The sequence below is a fragment of the Empidonax traillii genome, unplaced genomic scaffold, assembly GCF_003031625.1.
Source record: "Empidonax traillii isolate 1590-97213 ecotype Southwest subspecies unplaced genomic scaffold, ASM303162v1 scaffold41:size1892772, whole genome shotgun sequence".
Taxonomy (NCBI): Eukaryota; Metazoa; Chordata; class Aves; order Passeriformes; family Tyrannidae; genus Empidonax; species Empidonax traillii.
Genome location: NW_020955234.1, coordinates 1,577,404 through 1,587,190, shown reverse-complemented (window position 1 = coordinate 1,587,190; position 9,787 = coordinate 1,577,404). Strand labels below are relative to the sequence as shown.

Genomic DNA, 9,787 nt, shown 5'->3' with positions numbered 1-9,787 from the left:
AAACATCAGCGTTATCTAGGAAATAGATAAGCTATTCCTAGATATCTAGGAAATCTGCAGAGCAGGTGACAAAGACAAAATCCAGAATCAGCCTATGGACAGAAAGGTTTGTATTTTCTCTGGGATATTGGAACATGTCTGCTCCATCCACCAAAGAAGGGTCTGGCCAGGTACAACCTCCAGAGCACCCTGCTTTAAAGTGCGGCACCAGGATCTTCCCAGAAATCCGTCCCAAGGGCAGGGCATGGCCGGCATCCCACAGGGATCATCCTTGAGACAGACCCCCTTGGTGGGGTGTCCTCCGCTACTCCGGAGGGAGGTCTTGCACCGGGACCTCCTCCTGCAGCTGTGCTTGGAGGATGCCGGGATTCACTCGCCCGTGGCTCGCGCAGTGCCAATTTTGGCAGTTTCCCACCCCTCGAGCAGCGCGGAAACGCCCGGGAAGGTCAATATATGGGATACGAGTAAACGCCCCGGAGTTGAGACAAGCTCCTCAAGGGCGTCCTGGGAGACGCTCCTCAGGTCGCCAGTGGCAAGGGGACCGCGAGCGAAGCCGGGATCGGGATGGGGATCGGGATGGGGATGGGGATCGGGGTGGGACGTGGCCGGGGTAGGGGGCGTGGCCTGGCTGTCAGGGGGCGTGACCTGGCCGTGTAGGCCTCGCCCCTCCCGCGTGCGGGGTCAGCGCCGGCCGGGGGGGGGGGGCCGCCCCGCGCGCCCCGCTCCTATTGGCCACCGGGGCGGCGGGGGCGCTCGCGCCTACGCCACCCGGCGCTCCCATTGGCTGCGCGCGCGGAGGGGGCGGGGCGCCGCCGTCGCTCGGTGAGTGAGGGACGGGGCGCGGCCTGAGGGGCCCCCCGGGGCCGATCCCGAGGGTCGCGAGAGGCTTTCCCTTGGGAATCACGGCACCCGGCAACGCGGGGCGCCCCGGGGCGCGCCGCCTCCTCGGCGCCGTTGCCGTTATTCCTTGTCTTTTTGGTTAAATGCCGGGGGTTTTTTTTGCAGCCGCGAGAAGGCTTTTAGGGCAGAGGGGGAAAGGAGCGGAAAAAATCCCAAACCGCGGATCCCGCGGGATCTGAGAGGCCAGAGCGGTGTGGGTTTGTCCCAGAAAACAGCCCCCAAAATGCTCCCCAGCCAAAGCGGAGCTGGCAGGAGGCGGAAATTCCATCAGCATCCGCTGCGCTCGCCGAATTCCATGAGGCCGGCGAGACCCGCGGGCGGCGGGAGCCGCTCCATGGGATAAGGGCCCTCGCTGTCCGCCGGGAATTTTGCGGCGCTCTGGGGCCGGCAGGGCCCTCCTGACGGCGTGAAAGAGCTCAGGGATTGCCTTTCAGGAGAGATCCCTGCGGACCTCCCCTGCTGGAATGAATGAAACAGCCCCTTGTCTCCATCCCTTATCTAAAAACCCGCCCGCGGGTCCTGTTTCTGTGTCGCTGCCGAGACAATTGAGGGCTCGGGTGTAGCTGGGTTTTTTTGGCTGTTTCCCCGCGCGTTTGAGGCCAGTGGAAAGTCTCCACCGTGCCCAAAGCTGTGGTCCTTGCATCCCTCTTCAGTCCTGCCCGAGGATTTGGGATTGCTTCTTCCTGCCCTGAGGGTTGATCTTGGTGCGTCGCTGCCGCTGAGTTTTTGTGGGTTTGTTGGAAAATGGTGAGGAACTTTTTCTTTCTAGATGTTTGTGTAGTTGGGAGTTGCACGTCGTGCCAGTAGCGTGTTCACTGTGCTGGTAAATGTGACTTTTTGCCTGATTGTTCTGTGTGCGGGATGTGTGTGACGTCCCCGTCTCGTATGCATCCAGGGGTGGTTCTGTATTATCCAGCTCCCCCTGAAGTTAATTGAAATCGTCTGCCTGAATTAGAGACTTTTGAAAACGCAGTGAGATCCCTGGTGTCCCTTTAAATACCCTTACAAATCCTGAAATAAGCAGATTTACTCTCACCCGTGTGTACTGGCAGGTTTCCTGGTTTCTTTTTAGCTTCCAATTAGCTTCTGGAGATTTAATGAACCTGTGAACCAGCACTTGCTCTTTTTTTTAAAGACCAGTGGCATCACAGAAATGTAAATCACTGCATGCTGTCTCCACAAGATAACAAATGATCTTAAGTTCAGACTATTCAGCCTTTTCCCTCCTCCACACAGTTACGAAAATAACAGATGGGTCGTGACCTGCAAGTTTTTATTTTATGTTGCTTAACACTTGCTTTTCAGATTTAAGATCAAGCTTCTACATGCTTTTTTTATACTTGTAAAAACAACTTGGCTGGCACCTGACTCGAGCCACTAAATCTGATGGAGATAAAGATGTTCAACATCACTTTTTAGGCTTCTCTTTCTTTTATATATATATATATATATATAATATATATATATTAATCACTCCCTGCCACAGGAGTAAGTTTATTGATTACATTTATTTCAGTGCACTCACCTTTTTGTTTGGATATTCAACCTTTCCGGGGGCAGAAAGAGAGCGATGCTGGCGATTTGTGATGGCACGACGTGCGTGGGGTTGTGTTTGGTAGCAGTCAAGCAATGGAGTGGGGGATTCCAGGTGTGGGGGCTGACGGAGAGGGCTGGCAGAGCCCAAACTCGTCCTGCCCGCAGCTGCTGCCGCGCTGAATTTAGCTGCCGGCCCTCGGGAAGGGGGCAGGCAGCTGCAGAGCTGTCTGTGTGGGGATTTGGTCTCCCCTGGAGACCCGGCGCGTCGTCCCGCCGCTCTTTGTTCCCGTGCATGGGCTCTGCCCGTGGGAAAACCCCGCTTGCCAGAGGGGCGGATCATAAAACTTGTGACAAAAGAGCTAAGTGAGTATCGGCTTGTCTCCCACTTCCAAGTATTGTTTGGGAATTCTTTCTTTCCTCCTTTTTTTTACAGTTCTTTGTAGTTTGCTGGTGGTGCTCTTGGATGGCTCAGGCTGGGTGAGTCCCAGCAAAACCACTCTGCCAGTGTTTTCCTGCTGGTTTGGGCTGAAATTGCTGGAAGAGGCTGTATTGGATCTCCTTGATTTGGCTTATGGGTTGTCCTGCAGCAGCTCCTCACTCAAGCCCAGCATGGGGAGCAGGAGGGGAGTGTGTGGAGCATCTCCATGCGTGGAGCATCCAGGGCTTAGGCTTTGAGTGGAATACCTCCGGGTAGAAAGTTTTGCAGCAAGGTGCACTGGGCTTTGGCTGAACAGCACACAGGAAAATGTCATCAGCTGAGAAAGTACTTCCATTTATAAATTTCACAAAGAATTAATTTCGTGAATTGAGGTAGAAGCTGCAGGTTTGAGTTTTACAGCCTCCTGCCTCCCACTCTGACTTTTTGTATCGACTTGCTTCTGGGTGGCTTCCATTTCAAGGTTTTGAATCTTTTGTATCTTTAAAAAACCCTCAACTCTCTACCCCAACAGCCCCCAGGGCTCAGCCACACTCATAGGTGCTTTATGTCCTAGTTAAGGATGTCTCATTTGGGCTCAGTGACCTCATGGTGCAGAAACTGTTGGTGAAATGGGCCATTAATTCAGGGCTCTGGTTGCACTCTGCCAGAACAAGCCCAGGTTTGTTCTCAGCGTGGCCAGGGCTTTAGTTGGATTTTCCCTGTGTGTCACATCCTTGAGACACTGCTGAGATGTGAGGGTTTGCCCTTTCCTCTGTCCCTCTTGACACACCAAGATGTTCCTTTATGAATTTTAGGGTCTGACCCAGGTCATGCTTGAGCTCTTCATTATTAGGGGCAAACCTGGTTTCTTTACTTGCCATGGAGACGAGGGGGGATGGTGAGTTGCCCTTACTGTGCGCTGTGTATTCCAGAGAGCCCGAGGCTCTGTGTCCTCTTGCAGAAGAAGTTCTGTCCTGATGGCCGTGGATGTGGGAAAATCCCTTTCTGAAGGCTCTCTGAGCAGCGGGAATGCCGAGGACGATGGTAGTTGGGACTGCACGGAGGTGGAGGTGGACAGCCCGGAGCTGATGGACAACCTGCACCGGCCCTCAGGGGCAGAGGGAGCCAAGCCCAGCCCGCCAGGGATAGATGTGACAATCAGCAGTCACTTGGCCACTGGTGTCAAGCAGGGAGGCTCCAGCTGCCACCCAGAAGCGTCTTCAGCATCTGCACCCGGATTTCCCAGAGCAAGAACAAACCTTTTGGAGAAAGAGACGCTGATTTGTCGAGGTGCTGCTGGTGGTGACGCGCCTCCTCGTGTCAGCCACTGGTCCCTCTCCTCAGAAGAGCAGCAGGTGAGAGGGGTGTGTGTGCAGGTGTTGCTGCACCACCAGGAGGTCCCAGGCAAGGTGGGGACTTGTTTGCCACAGCTCTCCCAGCAAGGGCTTTCCATCTCTTCCTGCCGGAATGTGCCCACCCCTGCCTGGGATGTGTGGTGGGAAAGGGCTGGGGCTCCAATACCCAACTTCCATTCCCATATTGCCACAGCAGAGCTGGAAAGTCCCTCAGGGCAGTGCTCCTTAAATAAATGCCTCTTGCTGCCAAATGACTCCTGCAGCCTCCCAATCCCTCGAGATGCCTTTCCTTAAGATCAAGCCCCACTCTGGGCTCTGAGCAGCTGCAGGCTGTCCCACAGACGGCAGAGAGCTCCGCTTCCAGCCTCAGCTCATGGCAGGTCCAGGGCTGGGCTTTTGTCTCCATATCCTGGATATGTGTGGATGTCTTTGTCCGGTTGCTTTGCTTCATTTCGTGCATGTCTCTCTCTCCATTTCCTTTTCCGCCCTGTCCTTGAGCAGGTGAAGCCGTCGGGCCGTTGGGATCCGGCATCCAGCCCTCCCAGCCGGCGCAGCTCTGCAGAGGAGAACATCCTTGCTGGCAGCTGCCACGACGCCCAATCCTCACTTCCCTCCACCCCAGAGCTCCTGCAGCCCCAAACCCCCCCCAGCCCCGGGAGCGCCCTGCGGAGCCGCTCCATGTTGAGCCTCTCTGTTCTGTCTTCGGGAAAGAGCGGCCTCTCCGAGGAGCCATCGGGAAGCTTGCCAGCCAGCATGGATGTCCCTTCTCCAGCAGCCACCGTGGCCACCAGGGACCTGTGGTGCCGACAGGGAGCAGCAGAAGGCAGGGCCCTGCGAGCGCCTTTCCTCGATTGCCGCGCCACCGTGGAGCGCATCCGGGAGGTCTCCTCCTACCAGGCCGATTACTGGGCCTGTGCCATCCCGGATTCCTTACCCCCGTCTCCGGACCGTCGCTCGCCCCACTGGAACCCCAACAAAGAATACGAGGACTTGCTGGATTATGCTTATCCGCTGAAGCCGAGGTACAAGCTGGGAAGGATGCCGGAGCCTTTCCTCCATGACTCAGGAGTAGGCCTGGACAGTTTTTCTGCCTCTCCTGAGGGCACGCTGAGGTCCACCAGCATCTACGGCCCCCGAGGTGGGCAGGCTCAGGGAAGCAGAGAAAATGGGCGTTGGGAATTGGTGGCCCCTGCAGAGAGATTCTCCACCCCGGGGCCTGGAGAAAGAGGCTGCTCAGGAGCTGGATTGCTCTATGAACCCTCACCTATTGCCAAAGCATCCTTTGCAAGAAGTACTTCCTCTCGTACTTCCAGAGGTTTTGCTAAGGATGTAAGGATGGAGTCCGGTGGGCCAAGTTCACCTGGACACCCTGCTGTGGATGGGAGGAGCTGGTGTTCCAGAGGGAGCACTTTCCCAAACCTCACAGGGCAGGCGAGAAGCACTGCTAGGTTTTTACCTATCACAGGTGTGCTCCCCCTGAGAAAGGAGTGGGAAGGGGATGAAGAATTTCTTTCCTTGCCTCCAAGACTGCGGGAGCTGGAAAGGCTGGCTCATTTTCTGTCCAGTCTTTCCTTAACAGTAAGGACGCCCAGGCATGACCACCATAACCTGCCACATCACAGGCAGCCCCTTTCATCTGGGCTGGCTCCTTTTGGAGAAGCGAGTGGCAGGGACAAAAGGGGGAGCACTGAGGGTTATGCTGGGCGGTGGCAGCCCTGCAGCTCTCGAAAGCCCGGCTGGGAAAGCACAGAATCGTGTGGCTGGATCCACAGGGATCCCTTCCAGGGCCTTCATCTACCGACCGGTCTCAAGGACACGTTGGACGGGATGTGCCGAAATGAACCACGGGTCAAGGGACATCCACTGAAGAGCCAGCAGAGTGAGTCCCTTGTCCAGTGTGTCAAGGTAGGCTGAGACCAGAAATAAAGTTTACTGGGGGAAGATCTCACATAAAACGTGCCTGGTCTTTATGGCACAATTAATTAAGGCTTCCCATGCTGCATGATGATGTGCTGCCTGGCAGCTGGTACTAATTTATGCAGGGGGGATCACCGGAGCAGATAATTCCTTCTGATGGAGCAAGAGCCTGTCTTGCTTTTCCTGGGGCTCAGTATTACAGGGCCAGGCTCAGCGGAGATGTGGCTCTCAGCTTCCCCCCATCCTTCAGTGCTGCTGCACCAGGGAAGAGGCAGGAGCTGCAGCAACTGAGGACTTTCCTGGTTATTTTGAGAATTTTTATATGTTGGGCAAATGATGTCTCTCATGGCCATCCTGCCACCAGTGCTCTGCTCCCTGGCAAGCAGGCATTGCTCCCCACCTTCCTCTCCATCTTCTTCCCCACCCCAGTGCTGGGATGAATTTGGAAGTGACGCTGGGCTCTTTGCAGGAGAGTAATGATTGTCACTCACATAGCTGCAAACTCATCCTCTCCTCCTGTATGGGAATAACTGCTGATTTATAAGGGTCTTTTCTGTATCTGTCACCCCAGGTTGCCAGGGAAAAGCAGCTCAGCTTTATGGCAAACCCCTGATGAGCAGGAGCAGGGCTTGAGTCTGGTTTCAGTGCCAGCAGAGGCCCCTGGGTTTCATGCAGCATCTTACAAAAATAATCCCTTACCGAGATGCTTTAAAAATAAATGAAAACACTTAATTGAACGAGACAAACCCCTGGGGAAAAGCAACTGCAAATTAACTGCACAGTTCTGTTGAGGAGGAGGAGGAGGGTGTCTCTTAGGCTGGGAGGTGGCAGAGGCAAACCTCTTCCTTCTGCCTGGGTGCTACCAGCTTCCAGCACCTCTCCATGCAGGCATTTCATGGTGACCCTCTATTCTTGCCACACAGTGGTGGTGGGGGGGACTCTTTAGGGGTTTAAGTTGGCTTTTGCCTTTTTTTCTGTCAACCCTTGGGTTCCCCAAGCTCCAGGATGTTTGTGTGCTGGGGGGAGAGGTGGAGCAGGGAGCAGGTGCTTTCTGGAACGCTGCTGGCTCACCTGTTCCTGTCCCTGCCCTGTCTCTTGTTGCAGCAATAGATCTGTGACCCCTTTTTTATTGTTTTGTTGAGTAGATGTTCTGCTGCCAGCTGGAAGAGCTGATCCGCTGGTTGTACGACGTGGCCAATGTCACCGGCAGCTGGGTGCCCCCCTCGCCGGATGCTGGGAGCGTGACGGCATCGCTGCACCGCTACCTGGTGGGTATTGGCTTTGCTCCCCCCTCTCCACTGCTGGAATGCTCCAGGATGCATTGGGCTTGCAAAGACAAATTTGGGAGCACCAGGAACCTGCTCAGGGGAAACTGTTCCCTGGGTGACCTGTGTCTCTTCCAAAAACCCTTTTAAGTGACGCTGCTCCTCTCCTTTCCTCGCCAGGAGTTCAGGAAGGATGTGGCCAACCACCGGAGCCTGACGGAGAGTGTGCTGGAGAGGGGAGAAGCTCTCTTGGACTGCATGGCATCGAATTCCCCTGGTGAGGAGAGAGGAGTGCTTGAGTGGGACTGATCTGGACACAACCGGTGATGGTGATATAGTATCTGCCCTCCAAAATTCCTGGCCCCACGTGGCTGGGGATGGGTCAGCAGTGGGAAGGAGAAGGGTTTTACACCTCTCTTGCTGCCCAGAGACCTGGAGGTGAGGTGAGGTGGAGGTTTGAAGCCATTATTCCCAAGCTCTTTGGCTGCACTGTGCTTTGACCCTGGCCTTGGGCCCTGCCATCCATCAAGGGTGATGGATGTTCCTGCGTCCTTGGGGTCCTTTAGGTTATCCCAGTGGCAGCATGGCCAGCTCCCACTGGGCTGTGGGTGGAGCTGGGAGGAGATGCTGTTTTCCAGGGCAGGAGAGGGTGATTTTCACACCCGGTTTGCACTGGGTGCATCCTGTGCTGGTGTCAGCAGCCAGTCTGGGCACACCAGCCCGGCTGGTGCCGTGGTGTGTGTGGAGCAGTTGCTTTGGTGACCTGGTGCATCCTGCACAAGGGAGCTCTAAAGGGTGGGCTGTACCTGCAGTCACCAAAGGGGCTTTAGAGGCTGAGTGCCGTGTTATGGATGGGCTTTCTTACCCAGTCCCAAAGGTTTCCCTTAGGACTCCTTATTTCTGCATCTTCATTAACCTGGAGCCTCCTAAGTCACTTCCCACCCCCTCCAAACTGCATCACAGTGTTGACAGGGTGAACATCAGATTATTGATTTCTAACACTCCATTTCCTTCAAAAGCTCCGCTTGGGTGAGCAGAACTCTCTTTTTGCTCTTACAGACATTGAATTACCACATTACTACCACCTCCATTCATGTTTTTTTGTTTTCCAGCTCTGAAAGACACACTGGGTTTGATTGCAAAGCAGTCGGAGGAGCTGGAAAGCCACGCAGAGCACCTGTACCAGTCCATTCTTGCTGCTGTGGGTCCTGTGCAGGGCAAGGACGAGGTGGAGGACGAGGGAGATGCAGCAAAAAGCTGCCCCGTGGGTAAGCAGGGGGGCAAACCAGCCTTTCTGCGGTGGGGGAAGAGGGAAGGAAGCGTAGGAAGAGAAACACGTAAATTAGCAAACACTACACATCAAGGTCTATTGTTGTTTCTTTGAATGCGATGTTTGGAAAGCAAGGGAGGTCTCAAAATGGATGCCCCGTCACCTTTAACTGAGCAGGTCCTCGAGGGACCCGGGGACAGCAGCATCCAGCACAGACAGCTGCTCCCACAGATCCCTTGTGCAGCAGAGGGAGGATGAGGAAGGGGTGTTCTTTGGCTTTGTGTTTTCTCAGAAACATTATGGTTGTCACAATTATTCGTGGGAAAGGGAAGCAATTGAATTCAGGTGTAAAACAGGGGCTACAAAACTTGTTTGCTGGTTTCTTGACCGTCTTCCTTCAAATAAAACTGGAGAGACAAGTGTTTCAGGAGTGTCAGCCTCTCACAAGAGGATACTATCTTAAGTAGTGTTTGTTTTTTGTTTAATTGATACCTATACCCAGCTGTACCCTATACACTGTGCGAGCAGAGAATGAAGGTTTTTCTCTGTTAAACTGCAGCTCAAGTACAGTAACAAACAAACCCCCTTTCATTTCAGATGATGCTGCCTCTGTCAGACCTGGACTTGGTTAGCCAGTCTTGGGAGGGCTGCAAAGAACTGCAGCAAGCACCAAACCACCTCCATCACCATTCGCAGAGATGCCAAAATGTGTTCAGCGAGCCCACCTGGGCTGATGTCAGTGTGGTTTGGACCAGGGCCTGAGAAAGGTGCGCTGCACAGCAGGTGTTCTGCTTGCTGGGATGGTTGGAGTCGTGTAAGGAACGTACAGCTGCCCTCTTTCTGGTTTGTTTTCTTAACATAGCTTTCCTTTCCTTATTGAAGTGGCCTGTTCTGGGTGTTAGCAGAACGTCAGGAACAGAGCTTTTTAACTGAGTAATCCATAGTGTTACCGTGCAGCTCCCTGCCAAGTAAAGCCGTGTGATTTTAATAGCCCTGCTCTCATGTTTTGTTTATGCTCGTCAAAAATAGGTGCCAGAAGCCAATAGCAACTCCTTCTGGTTCTTGGGAGCAAACTGAAGGTCTATTTATATTTACCACTCCCTGCTGAAGCAGTGCCTATTTAACT

The 9,787-nt window shown here is 54.2% G+C and overlaps 1 protein-coding gene across 5 annotated transcripts; it reads left to right on the top strand.

The window, feature by feature from the left end:
* Nucleotides 1–750: 750 nt before the first annotated feature.
* Nucleotides 751–9,381, top strand: CEP68 (centrosomal protein 68). 5 transcript variants are annotated; one of them, XM_027878425.1, is made up of 8 exons: nt 751–822; nt 3,787–4,209; nt 4,711–6,114; nt 7,272–7,394; nt 7,572–7,668; nt 8,504–8,659; nt 9,067–9,124; nt 9,259–9,364. In XM_027878425.1, the coding sequence occupies exons 2-8, from the start codon at nt 3,832–3,834 to the stop codon at nt 9,260–9,262; spliced, it is 2,220 nt and encodes a 739-aa protein (XP_027734226.1). In that variant the 5' UTR covers nt 751–822; nt 3,787–3,831; the 3' UTR covers nt 9,263–9,364. The 5 variants fall into 5 exon arrangements, with proteins under 5 accessions (XP_027734226.1, XP_027734227.1, XP_027734224.1 ...); XM_027878426.1 differs by lacking the exon at nt 751–822 and adding an exon at nt 833–1,097; XM_027878423.1 differs by lacking the exon at nt 751–822 and adding an exon at nt 1,104–1,647.
* The last annotated feature ends 406 nt before the right edge of the window (nt 9,382–9,787 follow it).

Bases quoted from the DNA above. Each gene is read 5' to 3' on its own strand.
- CEP68 (XM_027878423.1), top strand. The intron at 4,210-4,710 runs GTGAGAGGGGTG...GTCCTTGAGCAG, and splicing joins TCTCCTCAGAAGAGCAGCAG to GTGAAGCCGTCGGGCCGTTG. The intron at 7,669-8,503 runs GTGAGGAGAGAG...TTTGTTTTCCAG, and splicing joins CATGGCATCGAATTCCCCTG to CTCTGAAAGACACACTGGGT.